Genomic DNA, 17,539 nt, shown 5'->3' with positions numbered 1-17,539 from the left:
AGAGGATGGGTGAAGGAACTTTTTTTTTAAATCCCAGAGAGACATTCAGTTCAGAAGCAATTCGGAATTGACGACAAATAGTAGTCTTGTCAAGGACACAGACATCCAAAATCAAAACAGCGCAATATTACTCAAAAGCTAGACTAGAGGGGAAAGCCTCGTCTCAAAACTTTCGATACCTCGTTTCCTTGTGTATTATCCTTGGAACGAGAATCCTCTGGGTGCAACCAATAGCTCAAAGGGATAAAAGTAATGTCTATATTTTTCTCTTCTTCAAATCTGGGATAGATACACCTTTATAGTTAACAGTATAATAATAATCTTAAAAATTAAATCATTAAATTTTGATGTCAAGTGATTGTATTGCTATATTGAACGACTTCTGTTTGTTTTTGTTACATGCACCCCTGTGGCCGCGCCTGTGGTAAAATGGGTCGCACATTGCCAAGGTGATAATTCCATAAACAGTCGCGCGCTGCGGGGGGAGTGAGCGCTGTGGCGTTGGCTGTCAACTTTCGTACAAAGTTATGTTGTTTCCTAAAAGAGGAGAAAATAATCCATAAATAAGAGCACCGAACACGTAACCAATATAAATCTAATGGAGATTTGCCGTGCGCGTTAATCCGTCACTTCTTTGTTTCGTTTGTAGGTCCCGTAACTTTCAAATTTAAGCCTTTTCGCTGCCAGCCACAGTAATTCCTGGCGCCAGTCTCATCCAAACGCAACCATGCCTGGAGACTCAGGAAAAACTGATATGGAGCGGATCGGCCTCTTTCAGGAGATGCCCTATATCACCGTTCAAGATCCCTACACAGATGGAATGCCAAGTAAGCACACATCTCAATTTTAGTCGTGTTTGTTTTTGGGAATGAGTACACAGCTCCGAGGTCTGTAGGCAACAATCCAAAATATTTATGATAGTATGGCTGGAGTTACAGATAACCGCAGACCTATGATACAATATAGCAGAGCGCTACAGCCTCATCACTGTCAGTGCTAACTAAACCTCAGTACCCGCACACATCATGTACCAGCCTGCAACCCCGGCCAGATGCTCTTTCTTAACTTCAAGTGGTTTCTGTTTTGACGAAGGCTGCAGATGGTTTGAGAGGCGTCTTTTAATGCTCTCCCGAATACACCTTCCTTTAAGTTTGTTTAACTTTGCTCCAATTTGCCGAGGTCCTTTAACATATGACGGACGATGCTGAGGATGTTCTACGAGTCTGTGGTGGCCAGTGCTATCATGTTTGCTGTTGTGTGCTGGGGCAGCAGGCTGAGGGTAGCAGACACCAACAGAATCAACAAACTCATTCGTAAGGCCAGTGATGTTGTGGGGATGGAACTGGACTCTCTGACGGTGGTGTCTGAAAAGAGGATGCTGTCTAAGTTGCATGCCATCTTGGTCAATGTCTCCCATCCACTACATAATGTACTGGGTGGGCACAGGAGTACATTCAGCCAGAGACTCATTCCTCTGAGATGCAGCACAGAGCGTCATAGGAAGCCATTCCTGCCTGTGGCCATCAAACTTTACAACTCCTCCCTTGGAGGGTCAGACACCCTGAGCCGATAGGCTGGTCCTGGACTTACTTCATAATTTACTGGCATAATTTACATATTACTATTTAACTATTTATGGTTCTATTACTATTTATTATTTATGGTGCAGCTGTAACGAAAACCAATTTCCTCCGGGATCAATAAAGTATGACTATGACTATGAATTTGCCTACCTACAGAACTGGTCTGTAGCAAATTCCATTTCATTGGTTCTTCACTCAGTACCAGAACCGCAAATGGCTACTCTTTATCAGCTACAGTTCGACATTCTGTACTATTGTCTCCTCAAAACTAATCAATAAGCTTCAAGACTTACTTTTGAAGCTCCAGAGCAATTTTGAGTACGTACTACTTATTGGTCAAAAGCTTTAAGTTCCTCAGGGTCAATATCACACATGACTTGACTTGGTCCAGCCAAGCAGAGTCCACTGCCAAGAAGGCCCACCAGCGCCTTTACTTCCTGAGAAAACTAAAAAAAATTGGCCTGTCCCCTAAAACCCTCACTAATTTTTATAGATGCACTGTAGAAAGCATTCTTCTAGGGTGCATCACAACCTGGTATGGAAGTTGTCCTGTCCAAGACCGGAAGAAGCTGCAGAAGATCATGAACACAGCGAAGCACATCACATAAACCAATCTTCCATCCTTGGACTCACTTTACACCGCACGCTGTCGGAGCAGTGATGCCAGGATAATCAAGGACACGACCCAACCAGCCAACACACTTTTTGTCCCTCTTCCCTCCAGGAGAAGGCTCAGGAGCTTGAAGACTCATATGGCCAGATTTGGGAACAGCTTCTTTCCAACTGTGATAAGAACACTGAACGGATCCTGACCCGGATCTGGGCCGTACCCTCCAAATATCCAGACCTGCCTCTCAGTTTCTTTGCACTACCTCACTTTCCATTTTTCTATTTTCTATTTATGATTTATAATTTAAATTATTAATATTTACTGTCGATTTGTAATCCAGGGAGCAGGAAGTGCAAAATCAAATATCGCTATCATGACTGTACGTTCTACTATCAATTGTTTGGCGACAATAAAGTATAAAGTATAAAGTATAGAAGTGCTATTTTTCAAATTATTCAGGACACTGGAGTCACCCGTCTGTTTTGTTCAGCGTGAAAGAGCTATGGCACTATTTCAAGTAACTAACCGAAAGGACAAAAGCTTTAATTACATAAAAACATTAGTGAACCAAATGGCTCACACGTTCCTCATAATATTGGTGTTTGTGGGAGTTGTATAGAAATTGGCTGCTGAAGTTCATACAATTTCAACTTACTTCATTGGATGCAAAATACTTTGGGATTACGGGAAAGACATTATATAAATATATATGAGCATACAGACAATAGCAAGAGTAGGCCACTCTGCCCTTAAGCCTGTTCTGCCATAAATTAAATCATGGTTGATCTATTTGCATCCACGTTCACAGTACTCAGAGAACTTTTATTTATCAAGAATCTATGCTTCTGCCTTAAAATGCATAGAATACAAAATCATCTTCAGCTCTGATTATGTGGAGACCCCTTTAATTTTAAACAGTTTCAAATTCTTCCATAAGAATAAGCATTTTCTCCGCATCCATCCTGTCAAGGTTTCTCAGGATCAGGGGTTCCCAATTTTTTTTATGCTGTGGACCAATACCATTAAGCAAGGGGTCCATAGATCCCAGGCTGGAAACCCCTGCTCAGGATAAATGCACATCCTCCCTCTCAGTGCAACCCAAACTAGACCGTTTAAGTAAAAAACTACAGTTTTATCTTTATTGATATCTCAATCCTTCCATGATGACCATTACTACACGCGGGATGTACCCTAAAAATTAACTTGTGTTAATTGCTTTAACATGTTTCAGTGATGATAATTTAATTTGACACTCTGTGAACTTGTGGTTACTATATGAACTTACTGCTTCAATGTCTTCTACTTTAAGAACCCTTCAATGAGTCTGCTTATAAAGGCAAGCAAATGCTGTCAAATGGCCCTAAGTCAAAATGTGCCACACAGGCAGGATACTTCAATCCTGAATTTGTGAGGATCTTTGAAAATGAAAGCTATTCTGATAAGATTAAGTTAAGAAGACAAGCAAGATTGAAGTCGACTACAAAGAACCTAGGTGGAGTTTTCTTTCCGAGTCAAGGTACCAAAAAGCCGTAAGTTTCCAATTATTATTTTTCATGTCATTGCACCGAACTTACTCCAAAATCACTTGTTGTTCAGCCCAGTGGTTCCATGCTGACATTTATCATCCAACAGACGTTTGCAAGGGTTTCGGCATCTCTTCCCAACCTGAGCTGACCACTCTGTATGCCTGTACTGCCCCCACACAACTACAAACCTTCCTTTTTCTCCTTCTCCCTTTTCTTCTCTTTCTATCCTTCTCTCCCCCTGCATGAGTGCATGTGCACACACACATGAGCCACAATTAGAGTCAAAACATAAATTCCCTGTAACTCTCCCATTAGATTAGATTATGAGGACACACAGTGATCACATACTGAAACGGAAGCTAATGTGCCCTGACTAATTTCCCCTTCTCTAGTCAGATATAGTTATAACATTCACACTTCTCCATCTGAGATTAGCTATTAATACAATAATTATCAAACTCTTAACGTTCCTGATCACTATGATTAAGTAACACACCAACTCCTCAGTTTAGCTAAATCTTTGCATTGCTGCTTAAAGAACATATGTAAATTTTTGGTTCACTGCAGTTCCTTGACATGGATAAAGGATACTAATTTGTGATTTTAGAGTAAATCTTGCAGATGAGGCTTATATAATATTAATTCACTGAGATCATGGATGAAGTAAGTGCCATGCACATTTCCTTCATATTCCCTTGCCATTAAATCAAAGGACAGGAATTTGCAACCTGTGCCTCTAAGAATTTCTGTTAAACAAGGCTGTATAGACAAATACTACATTTAAATTACAGTGGAAAGTAGCCAAAACTGAATAATCAGTACTCTCTCCTACATCACATCATACATTTTCTGCAAACACGAGGAATTCTGCAGATGCTGGAAATTCAAGCAACACACATCAAAGTTGCTGGTGAACACAGCAGGCCAGGCAGCATCTCTAGGAAGAGGTACAGTTGACGTTTCTGGCCGAGACACTTCGTCAGGACTAACTGAAGGAAGAGCTAGTAAGAAATTTGAAAGTGGGAGGGGGAGGGGGAGGGGGAGATCAAAAATGATAGGAGAAGACAGCAGCGGGAAGGATGGAGCCAAGAGCTGGACAGATGATTGGCAAAAGGGATATGAGAGGATCATGGGTCAGGAGGCCCAGGGAGAAAGAAAAGGGGGAGGGGGGGAAAATCCCAGAGGATGGGCAAGGGGTATAGTCAGAGGGCCAGAGGGAGAAAAAGGAGAGAGAGAGCGAGAGAGAGAAAGAATGTGTGTATATAAATAAATAACGGTCGGGGTACGAGGGGGAGGTGGGGCATTGGCGGAACTTAGAGAAGTCAATGTTCATGCCACCAGGTTGGAGGCTACCCAGACGGAATTTAAGGTGTTGTTCCTCCAACCTGAGTGTGGCTCCATCTTTACAGCAGAGGAGGCCGTGGATAGACATATCAGAATGGGAATGGGATGTGGAATTAAAATGTATGGCCACTGGGAGATCCTGCTTTCTCTGGCGGACAGAGCGTAGGTGTTCAGCAAAACTATCTCCCAGTCTGCGTCGGGTCTCGCCAATATATAGAAGGCCGTATCGGGAACACCGGACACAGTATATCACCCCAGCCGACTCACAGGTGAAGTGTCGCCTCACCTGGAAGGACTGTCTGGGGGCCTGAATGGTGGTAAGGGAGGAAGTGTAAGGGCATGTGTAGCACTTGTTCCACTTACACGGATAAGTGCCAGGAGGGAGATCAGTGGGGAGGGATGGGGGGGACGAATGGACAAGAGAATCGCATAGGGAGCGATCCCCGCGGAAAGCGGGGGGGGAGGGAAAAATGTGCTTAGTGGTGGGATCCCGTTGGAGGTGGCGGAAGTTACGGAGAATAATATGTTGGACCCGGAGGCTGGTGGGGTGGTAGGTGAGGACCATGGGAACTCTATTCCAAGTGGGGTGGCGGGTGGATGGAGTGAGAGCAGATGTGCGTGAAATGGGGGAGATGCGTTTGAGAGCAGAGTTGATGGTGGAGGAAGGGAAGCCTCTTTCTTTAAAAAAGGAGGACATCTCCCTCGTCCTGGAATGAAAAGCCTCATCCTGAGAGCAGATGCAGCGGAGACGGAGGAATTGCGAGAAGGGGATGGCATTTTTGCAAGAGACAGGGTGAGAAGAGGAATAGTCCAGATAGCTGTGAGAGTCAGTAGGCTTATAGTAGACATCAGTGGATAAGCTGTCTCCAGAGACAGAGACAGAAAGATCTAGAAAGGGGAGGGAGGTGTCTGAAATGGACCAGGTAAGCTTGAGGGCAGGGTGAAAGTTGGAGGCAAAGTTAATGAAGTCAACGAGCTCAGCATGCGTGCAGGAAGCAGCGCCAATGCAGTCGTCGATGTAGTGAAGCTCAGCATGTGTGCAGGAAGCAGGAAGCAATATATTTTCTGCTTTGTTCTTCTCTCCTTTCTGCATTTACTCTGCATCTTAAAGTTTCATGGCCTGAGGATTATACAGACGCATTAAAGATTTCTTACTGGGGTGCGGTAGTACTGTGAAGATTGGGGAAGGGTTGGGGAGAGGGCAGTTCCAAAATGAAAACTGGACTATCAGGCTATAAACTAATTTATTTGGCAGTAACCCGAAAGCAGTGCAAAGGAAAATGATTCTATCAATTTCATATCATTTGCTGAAACACCATTCAAGCAAGGAAGTACTAGGTTGCTCATTGGAATGATGCAGAATGTTTAGTGAGTGGTCATGATTTCACATCAGAATAGATGCATTTTCTATGATTTGGCACTAAAATAAACCATGCCACAGATTCAAGTTCCTAAACTGATATATATATATTTTTTTTTATTTCATGTTTTCAGTATCTGCAGTACTTGCTTTTGCAGTTTATATAAATTGGTGATCATTTTCTGGTGAAATAATTTTCCTACTGTCCACTGATACTTATGTTTGGTAGTTCTAGTTGTTTCATTATGGCTAATGTAACATGGGCATTATATAAATGTTTTTACATGCCGCCTTGACTCTGTTTAGTTGTGGATTGGGCACTTACTATGGAACAATCGGTGGTTCGGTTGAAGCATTCAGCGGGTTGCCACGGGCGAAGCCACCATTTGTCCCAGAAAATAAAAACTTTTACACCAGTCCTGGGAAACGAGGAACTGGATATGGGTGAGAGAATATTTCATGGTAACTAACATGATGCAATATATGTATTTTAATTTCTGAATCTAATCATCACTCCTGTTGATCAAAAGCATTTAGCACTGTCATTTTACTGAACTGTCTTCCCTCCTACCTATCTGGCTTTGACTCTTTCCGCCAGACATAGACTTGTGCTGTTTTACACGTCTACAGTGAAGATCATTGGTTACGGAAAGAGGAGAGAAAATTCACAGCTGGATGCAATTATGCAACCTTCTGGTCCCCTTACTTAAGAAAGAATATAGAAGACCCTGGAAGCTGTTCAAAATAATGTCACTAGGCTTATTCCTGGGATGAGAGCATTATCCTGTTAGAAACAGCTATAGACATTAGATCTGTATTCTTCGAAGCTTAAAAGAACAAGGGGGAATCTTACTGCAATGCAAATACCTGAAGGGGCATGAAGGGGTAGATGTTCTGGTGGTGGTGGGGGGGGTTGAATGAAGGGACATGGGGGCATTCATTTTGAACTGAAGTGCATAACAAATGCTTCTCAGAGTGAGTGATAAATATCTGGAATTCTCTAGCCTAGGGGGTTGTGGAGGCAAACTTATTGAGGATATTTAAGGAAGAGATAGATAAATTTCTGAAAGATCAGAACTAGAAGGCAATAGAGAACTGGCACAGAAAAGGAAACACTTTGGTTGTCATAGATGCCCTAGGCCAAAGGGCCTGTTTCTGTACTTTATAATTCTGTGAAGCCTGACACAGACCAACAGTGATCATGTTGAATGATGGGGCAGGATTAAGTGGCCTACTCCTGCTCCTTTTTTCTAACTTGAACTTGCCTTTGTGATTTCCACACAATGCATTGTTCAGCAGGATATTTTTAAACAGTGACCAAGAATGGTGCCTTAGCCATTTTTTTCCCACTTCATCAAGAAGGCTGAGGCTGTCTCGTTGCAATTGGCACAGTGGTGCAGCTAGCAGAGCCGTTACCTCACAGTATCAAAGACCTGGGTTCATTTCTGACATGATGCTTGTGTGGACTGTGCACATTCTCCCTGTAACACACATCAAAGTTGCTGGTGAATGCAGAAGGCCAGGCAGCATCTGTAGGAAGAGGTACAGTCAACATTTCAGGCCGAGACCCTTCGTCAGGACAGACATTCTCCCTGTGACCAGATGGGGTTTCATCCGAATGCTCTAGTTTCATTTCTCATCCCAATTTGGGAAGTTAATGAGCAGGTGGGAAGAATAAAAAAAGTGGGAATAATGGTGGATTGGTGTAAATGTGCAGTTGCTGATGAGTACAGAGATGATAGCTGAAGGGCCTGTTTCTGTGCCGTATGTCTATGATTCAATAGTAATACTGAGTAATAGATAAATTTATATAGTAGCAATGCTTATTGCAGAAAAACAGAATTATAATTGCCTGAAGCAGGATGTATTATTTTGAAATATGTCCACAGGTATGCTCATCTTACTATAGGAGAATCATATGAACACTCTACAGATCCCTATACTATAAAAAGTACAAAGGTACTGTTAATTGCAACAGACTTATTTCTGCATATTGATAAAATTCTAATTTTTTAAAGTTGTATTAATGATTTTACTTATAATGAATCAAAAGGAACTTAATTAATATTTGTATATTGAATTATCTGTAAAGTGTATCACATTATTAACTTTGATAGCATTAGGGAGGGTATAGACATTTAAGAGAATTTTACCGGGATGGAGGAATATATTGACAAGGAAGGATTTCCTAATTTTAGGTTACACACGCAAAATGCTGGAGCAACTCAGCAGGTCAGGCAGCATCTATGGAGGGAAACGATGGCTGATGAAGGGTCTCGGCCTGAAACATTGACTGTTCCCTCTATGGCTGCTGCCTCGCCTGCCGTGTGCCTTTGTGTGTGTTGATCTAGATTTCCAACACCAGCAGAATCTCTTGTGTCCACTAATTTCAGGTAGTTTTCTTGAGTGGCCTATATAAGGTCAATAAGAAGGACATGCTCAGCAGAGAAATCTGTAAACTGGGGACATGTGCAGTGCATTTAAGGTAAAAAGTAAAAGCTCTCAAAGGAGTTGAGGGTTTTGCCCATCTCCACAAGTATTGGAGGTCTAAAGCTCACTGCTTAAAGCATGATGAAGGCTAAAACCCTCCTTGAAAAGACTCTCTGGATGAACACTTGATAGCCTCTAACATACGGAAAGTAGGATTTGTCAACTGACATGAATGTGATGAACTGAATGCCCCCTTTTTTCAAGCCATAGATGTTTATAGATCAAGACTGTTTCACCATCAGGCCTCTCCTGTCTTCTCCAAATGACCTAAGATCAAAACTGCCAAGATAAATAGATCAAATGAGCCAGTTCAGTATGGCACTGTTCTCAGTTAGGTATTCAAATGTATAGACTTTGGTGGCAAAATTACAGCAGGTACTTGTTTCCATTACAGCTGGCACACACTAGTATTTCTATTGATTGTGACTTTGTAACACTGACTATGCATTGATAAGGAATACAATGGATTAACAACACATGCATATTTTCAGAGAGATAGAAGGGGTCACAAAGAAATCCAATACCTCTTCAAAACCAGTATCTGAGATGGGTGAAAACCTTGCACCTCGTTCTTTTCTAATGCCATTGGCTGATGAAAAGAAGATAGCTGTCTTAGCTCAGTGGTGTTGGACATATTCATGGGTGCATTTAACTTTAATGACTAGAACCAAACTTCTCCCCAGTTTCTAGTCAAATCAGATATTAATGGAAGCTCTTATCAGAATGGTGAGAGAACCACTCTGACACTCTGAGGTTTAGTTTGAAAGGAATGTTTCAACAGCTGCTGTCACATGGTTCCAGTGACCCTGGTTCAGTTCTGACCTCCAATGCTATCTGAAGTTGGCATGTTTTTCCTGTTTCTGAATAGGTTTACTCCCAAGAGTTCTGGTTTCCTCCCTATATCCCCAAAATACATTGCACGGCTGGCAAAACCCTGACTTTAAATTTAAAATCCTCTCTCGCTATACATTCACACTCTCTACGTGGTCAGGCTTTCGCAAGATGAACAGAAATTACTCCCATCTCAATACTATAAAGGCCAAACTCATCCTTCTTTCCTCTTGCAAATTCCTTTCTTCCATCACCTCAAATGCCTGTTTTCCACAAGCTATCTGAAATTCATCCTGACTGTTTGTAATTTTGGTTTTACACTTGAGCCTGACCTAATCTTCCCCAGATTTCAGTGCCATCACTAAGACTATTTACTTTCATCTCACGACCACCTAACCCTGATTCTACCTCAGCCTATGTCTGGTGAAACTCTCATTAATGCCTTATATACTTCTGGACTTGAGTATTTCAAATTGCATTAGACTGCCCTTTCTTCTTTGACTTCTGTAACTTTGAAGTAATCAGAAAGCCTAACCAAGTCCTAGTTTGCACCATGCCCCGACCCTTTATTCCATTGTTCTGCTTTGTTTTCCTTGGAGGAGTGAAAGGGGAAGGTGCGTTGGGGGGAGGGGTGGTGCAGCTGGGTTGTTATGAGGTGTATAGGTTGGACCGAATAACTTTTCCCATTAGAGGTCCTTCCAAATAGCCCTCCATTTTTCTTTGTAATTTTTAAAGTTGTAATTTGTGATTTTACTTATTAGGCGTAGGTGATTTAGAAGGGATTTGAGGAAGTAGTTGAAATCTGAAACAGTTCACCTGAGGAGTTGTGGAGGCCGGTATTATCACAATGTTTAATAAATAGTTGGATAGGTACTTTAAAGCTGACAGAATAGAAGGCTACAGACCAAGCACCAGAAAATGGGATTGGTATGGATAGCTGAAGACGAGTGTGAACACAGGATGGATTTGTTTCCATGTTGTAGGACTCAACAACTCCACATCACGTAGCATGCTTTGTGTGTGAAGATGCAGGTCCCTAACTAGGGGAGTCATAACTGTATAAAAATGTGAGGTATGTGCAGTTAAAGTGACCATCAACAATGAACTCAGACTGCCAGTTTGAACTGAGAACATTTCATTCTAAATCTAAAATAAAAACACTAATCCAGTCATCAGTTTAAGGACTGAAAATGCCTTCAACAGCATGAAGTGTTAAGTTAAGTGCTTTCTTTTTTCAAGTATTAACTGCTTTTAACACTATCCATTCTGCTCTTCTGCTTAAGTGAACTTTACCTTTTCTGTTTTATTTCTGTAAAATCTTTTGCAGAAAGATACTTTCCTTGGAGGGCCATTTCGACTGAATCTTTACCCAAAGGATTACTTTGACAGTAACCCTTACAACACTGATAAGGTTTTGCCTCCAGTGAAACCCGCACCAGTAAAAAAAATAGAAGCTCCGTTTAAACCAACCTCTCCTGGAAAGTTGGTAAGTGTGGTATTTCATTACTTTAGTTACAAAAGCAAATGCTAACCATCAGTGCAGTACACTGAACACCACTTGAGCCCAGCAGAGAGGCATGAGGATGCTGAGCCTTTTCAGCAATTTACTCTGGGCAACCTACACACAGACCCTGTACCAGCTTTAGTCTGGTGTCCAATACACAACTTCATTCATTTCAAAGTGGATTTTGCAGTTGCGAAGAATGAAGATCAGTATAGGATACAAATTGTAAATCCTAAAATATTATTTCCTACATTCACATCCAAATCATTTATGTATGTAATAAACAGTAGGAATCCCTGCACCAATTTTTGTGGTAATTCACTGGTCATAGGCTTCTAATCAGAAAAGGCAACTCTTCACAATCTGTCTACTATTACCAAGCCAATTTTGGATCCAGATTGCCTACTTCCCTTGTATTCAATCAGGTTTAATATTTTAATCCCTGTAGACAATATCAACTGCACCACACTCAGCAATACATGTTGTTACGCCTGAAAAATTCAATAATATTGTTCAGCCGGAATCTCCTCTTAACAAAGGAATGTACAGTACACACTGTGGCCTCTTTAGTCGATACACCTGTATCCCTCATTAAAGGCTCAAAGTTCATCTATTATCAAGGTATACAACTCAGAAGTTCTTCTCCAGGTAGCCAGGAAACCAAGAAAGAAAAGATCAGCAGCATGATTATCAATCCCCAAAATTTCCCCTCCTCACACAAAAAAAAGACAAAAACAGAACAGGCACATCTCCCCCCCCCCCCAAATCCTCTTCCCCTGCATACAAAAAAACAAGAAAGTTCGGGTGAAAAACACAATATAGAAACAATAAAACAATAGTCCAAGTTCATATTCATATCCATATCCAAAATGCAGAAAACTTGGGTAACATTCTCCAGGCACAGTGACAACCTCCCCCCTCTCCGGCAGTAGAGTGAACCCACCAGTGATCAAAAGGCATTCTTCCCCTCTCCGACAGCAGAGTGATCCCACCAATGATCAAAAGGCAGTCTCCCCTCTCCGACAGCAGAGTGATCCCACCAGCGATCAAAAGGCAGTCTCCCCTCTCCGGCAGCAGAGTGATCCCACCAGTGATCAAAAGGCAGTCTCCCCTCTCCGGCAGCAGAGTGATCCCACCAGCGATCAAAAGGCAGTCTCCCCTCTCCGGCAGTAGAGTGATCCCACCAGTGATAAAAAGCCAGTCTCCCCTCTCCGGCAGCAGAGTGATCCCACCAGTGATCAAAAGGCAGTCTCCCCTCTCCGGCAGCAGAGTGATCCCACCAGCTATCAAAAGGCAGTCTCCCCTCTCCGGCAACAGAGTGATCCTACCAGTGATCAAAAGGCAGTCTCCCCTCTCCGGCAGCAGAGTGATCCTACCAATGATCAAAAGGCAGTCTCTCCACACCGGCAGCTGAGTGATCCCACCACCGATCAACAGGCAGGCTGCCAGCGCTCACCTGCTGCATTCGCCTCGAGGTTTCAATCCCCCTCATCGCTTTAATCGGCGAAATGGAGTCGAACATCAGCTCATGCCCTATCCCACATTCTCCTCGCCTTGAGGTTTGCGCACACTGCGTCCGCCTCCTGGAATCCTCTCAAAGACTGCAGAGCACTTAAACAACCAAACGATCTCCAAACTGCAAATCACAGGCTCCAACAGTTCCAGAATCACAATCAAGATGGAAAACAGATGTAAAAGACATAAAACAAGTGAAATAAATGGTTTCATGGTCAATACAGAAGTTGTCAGCTGTGGGAGCGTTGTATGCAGGCGCCATTTTGACCAGAAGTAATGCAAATATCTAATCAGCTAGCCTTGGCAGCAACTCAGTGCATAAAAGTATACTGACATGGTCAAAAAGTTTAGTTGTTGTTCAGACCAAACATCAGAATGGGGAAGAAATGTGATCTAAGTGACTTTGAACCTGATGCCAGATCGAGTGGATCGAGTATCTCAGAAACTGCAGGAATTGTCATGCACAGGTCTCCTAGAGTACAGAGAATGATGCAAAAACAAACAAAAAAAGGCCAATGAGGGCAGTTCTGTGGGTGAAAATGCCTTGTTAATGACATTAATTCCAGCAGAAGTGGTTGAGGCAGGTTCGATGTTGTCATTTAAAGTTAAGTTGGATAGATATATGGACAGGAAGGGAATGGAGGGTTATGGAGCGAGTGCAGGTCAGTGGGACTAGGTGAGAGTAGGAGTTCGGCACGGACTAAAAGGGCCGAGATGGCCTGTTTCCATGCTGTAATTGTTATATGGTTATACGCAGAGGTAGAGGAGAATGTTCAGACTGGTTCAAGCTGACAGGAAGGCAACAGAAACTCAAATAACCACTTGTTACAACAGTAGTGAGCAGAAGAGCACCTCTGAATGCATAACATGTTACATCCTCAGAAGCCCTGAGGATTCTGTCAGCAACATCTGTTTAAGTTCCATATTCAATTTGGCTTTGGACTAATATCTTTGCTTGTTAACACGATCTAAAAAAGATGTTAATAGGGTTCTTTCCATTTTGTTTCAGCCTGGTGGTATGAAGGCTGGCACGTTCGATGAATACCCATCCCATTTCAGTCCTTTAGCCAGGCCTCCAAAGGTGGATTCAAAACCTCCTGAACGTTTAATTTTCCGTCCCAACCCAGGACTTAAGAGCAGACCGATTAAAAGTGTTCTTTTGGCAAATGTGAACAGGTAAAAAATGTTGCATAATTTGCCAGTTTGTATGTGTGTAGGATATATAAGATATAAGCAAAAGTTGTGGACAGGCTTTTGACTATGGGCTTGTGTAATAATGATGATCTCACCTCCAATTGTTACTGCTTAGGTATTAGTAGGGGATCTTTGGGCCAACAGTGTTTCCAAAACATAGGCAATAGGCAACTCCATTGGCCAATAGTGATCATGTGCCTGAGCATACCTTTTCTAATTTTGCTCACCTCATGTTGTGTTTCATAGCCATGAATCTATTTTCCTGATGTCTGCAGTGTCAACTTTATTGCAAGAGCTCATCTTAAGCCATTTATAATATCAGACCGATGCAGTGCAAAGTGCTTTAGTCAAGAGAGTGATGCACTTTGCTGGACAGCTGAAAATTTTTGTCACTTTTGCAGCAGACACAATAGGCTGCAGATGCTGGGATCTGGAGTAACAAATAATCTGCTGGAGGAACCTAGTTGTGATGCAGGGTTTTGACCTGAAGCGTTCCAGAAACTGCTCAGCCCTCTAATATCCAGTAGCACCTTATTCATTTACTAAGTTTAGGCTGTATGGCTGGAGAGATTTTCTGGCAATTTCCAGATCTGGGGGCAATTGAAAGGATTCACTTTGTTTTACAATCTTTCAATGAAAGACCCCACTCCCTGAATATACATAGACTGTGTGAGAACATACATTGGAACTCATGAGATATATGTGAAATTCTCATGGTGCAGTTGTCCAGATGTTTTAAGAAATAAACACACATCAGTAGATTTTGAACATTAAATGCTTTTTTCATTGATAGTGGCCTGCTACAAATGCCCTAAGCAAGAATGAGGGCATGTGTGCCCTCTTCTAATTGTTACCTTCAGGAAGGAGGTACAGAAGCCTGAAGACACACACTCAGCGATTCAGGAACAGCTTCATCCACTCTTCCATCTGATTTCTAAATGGACATTGAACCTCACTACTTTTTTTAAAATCTCTGTTTTTACACTACTTGTTTTAACTTAACCATTTAACATGCATATATAATTTGTTTTTTAAAATATTTATCATGTATTGCATTGTACTGCTGCCGCAAAGTTAACAAATTTCACGACATATGCTGTTGATATTAAATCTAATTCTGATTTGATTTGATAAATCATTGAGGCAACCTTTGGGGTCTTAGAGCAAAGTTTTAATTCTCTGGAAATTGCAAGAGATCCTGTTAAGGATTGGTCTCTCAGGAAAGTGACAGAGAAACAGAATGCTATGGTGCTTCTGAAGCTTCAAGCTGTTATAGAGAAAGTCAGAATCAGGTTTATTATCACCGGCATGTGATGTGAAATTTGTTAACTTAGCAGCAGCAGTTCAATGCAATACATAATCTAGCAGAGAAAAAAATATCAATTACGCATATTGAATAGATTTTAAAAAAACGTGCAAAAACAGAAATACTGTATATTAAGATTTTTTTTAAAAGTGAGGTAGTGTCCAAAGCATCAATGTTCATTTAGGATTCGGATGGCAGAGAGGATGAAGCTGTTCCTGAATCGCTGAGTTTGTGCCTTCAGGTTTCTGTACCTCCTACCTGATGGTAACAGTGAGAAAAGGGCCTGCCCTGGGTACTAGAGGCTCTTAATAATGGACGCTGCCTTTCTGAGACACTGCTTCCTAAAGATGTCCTGGGTACTTTGTAGGCTGGTGCCCAAGATGGAGCTGACTAAATTTACCATCTTCTGCAGCTTCTTTCGGTCCTGCGCAGTAGCCCCTCCGTACCAGACGGTGATGCAGCCTGTTCATAAGAAGATGGTATATTATTCACTTGGGAAAGTTGGAATTGACAATTTATCTCCTTTTTAGCTGAGGACTTAGTGAGACAAATGCTCAATTTCTTTTCTTCCATATATTATACTGTATCTCCTTGTTAAACAACAGACTATGGCCAGAGAACAACGTTATGTACAATGAAAACTGAAATGTGAATGAAGAAGGGACTGTTCTTTCACATCTCTAAACAGTATTTCAGGATCTAAAAACTAGTACCTAACCATTTTAAAGAGGAAACTTAGTCATTGTAGTTCAAGAAAACAAGATGACTAATTTCCCAGTAACCAAGATTCCAAAAACAATGGCTTGAAATGTTACTCATTATTTGTATAGTGTCTGTGAGATCTTTACTAAAACATTTTTATTACTTTCTTTTCAGGGTAGTGAACAACATGAACTACAAGAGCATTGATCATGTAATGTCTTACTAATGGCAGGATAAATGTCTTGCGCAGTGAAAAGGAGTTCTTTAATTAAAGCAATCTTGCATTCAGTATGGAGCTGATATGCATACTCCAGCACGTCCCAGTTCTTCCTCAGTCAAACTGATTTAAGCAACATGGATCTGGTGGAAATTGATCAATCTCAATCAACTTGGTGAAATTTATTTTATGTAAAATATAATGTTGCTAAACAATACAGAATTGTTTTTGATCATCTTTGTACTATTTCTGCTTATTTAAGTAATGATTCGAAACAGTTCCAGTTACTTGCTCTATGTTAGAGACTTCTGAAGTTTAGCCTCATTGGAGTATCCTGCTTCAGAGTAAAGCAGGTAGATGACCTGCAGAGTTTCTCCGGCATTTTGTGTGTTTCTCTGGATGTCCAGCATCTGCAGAATCGCTTGTGTTTAAGATTTTCCTTCTCATGTGGTAATTGGATAACTGGAATACATGCACATTTGTTTAATTGTTGGCTCACAGCAAAACAGAAATTGGGTAGGATAGATAGGTCTGTTTTCTAGAAGCAAGTAATTGCAGTTATGTTGGTCATAAAACCATAAGACCATGAGCTATCGGAGCAGGATTAGCCAAACAAGTCTACTCCTCTATTCCATTATGGCTGATTTATCAACCCTCTCAACCGCACTTTCCTGCCTTCTCCCCATAACCTTTGACACCCTTACTAATCAAGAACCTGTCAAACTCCACTGTACCATGAAGCTTTGATATTTACCATGATTCTGGTCCCACAGGATATGCCCAAATTCTGACTGGTTTTTGGAATGAGGATGGGATGTATTTCAAGCAGCCTCCAATTGTTATGAACTTCATGCCCTGCCTGCCCTCATCATTCTCACCCCAGTTCAGACTCTTTAACAAGCTAAGATCTGGAAAATTTTCAAAATTTTCCAGGTCAGATTGGGAATTCACATTCCAAGTTACAGTGAGATGTAGACGACATTACGTGGAAGCCATACTGACTAAAACACAGAAGCAATGCATCCATTATGAATAGTTCTTTTGTTGAATATCTGTATGTCAGATTGTCTTTGGTGTGATTGGAATAATGCTTTGATTTTGACAGGTACAGCTGTTGCATTTCTGGAGATGCAAACTTTCTGCTCTAGCTATGAAAATAGTTTGGGATTATCTGTGGGTCAACTGCAAATAGAAGAATATCCTTCTCTGCTGAAATTTTGCTAGTCAAGTGGAGCTCCTGCAATATGTTCTGGTTTGAGAACCCCATGTGTGCCAATATCATTGCAAAGTATTTCTCAAAAACAATACACTTAAAACACGTACCATTACAGAAAATCCAAAACATCACATATCTGCT

At 41.5% G+C, this 17,539-nt stretch overlaps 1 protein-coding gene across 1 annotated transcript; it reads left to right on the top strand.

Moving 5' to 3' along the window:
• The first annotated feature begins 200 nt into the window (after positions 1–200).
• cfap96 (cilia and flagella associated protein 96) lies at positions 201–16,287 on the top strand. The gene is made up of 8 exons (XM_063047693.1): positions 201–249; positions 650–827; positions 3,503–3,722; positions 6,730–6,867; positions 8,313–8,382; positions 11,072–11,230; positions 13,773–13,939; positions 16,140–16,287. Exons 2-8 carry the CDS (start codon positions 728–730, stop codon positions 16,189–16,191), a joined length of 906 nt encoding a protein of 301 aa, XP_062903763.1. The 5' UTR covers positions 201–249; positions 650–727; the 3' UTR covers positions 16,192–16,287.
• Positions 16,288–17,539: the final 1,252 nt, after the last annotated feature.

This window comes from Mobula hypostoma, chromosome 5 (genome assembly GCF_963921235.1).
Source record: "Mobula hypostoma chromosome 5, sMobHyp1.1, whole genome shotgun sequence".
NCBI classification, from domain to species: domain Eukaryota; kingdom Metazoa; phylum Chordata; class Chondrichthyes; order Myliobatiformes; family Myliobatidae; genus Mobula; species Mobula hypostoma.
Note: the sequence above shows the minus strand (reverse complement) of the source record. Positions and strands in the feature narration are given on the sequence as shown.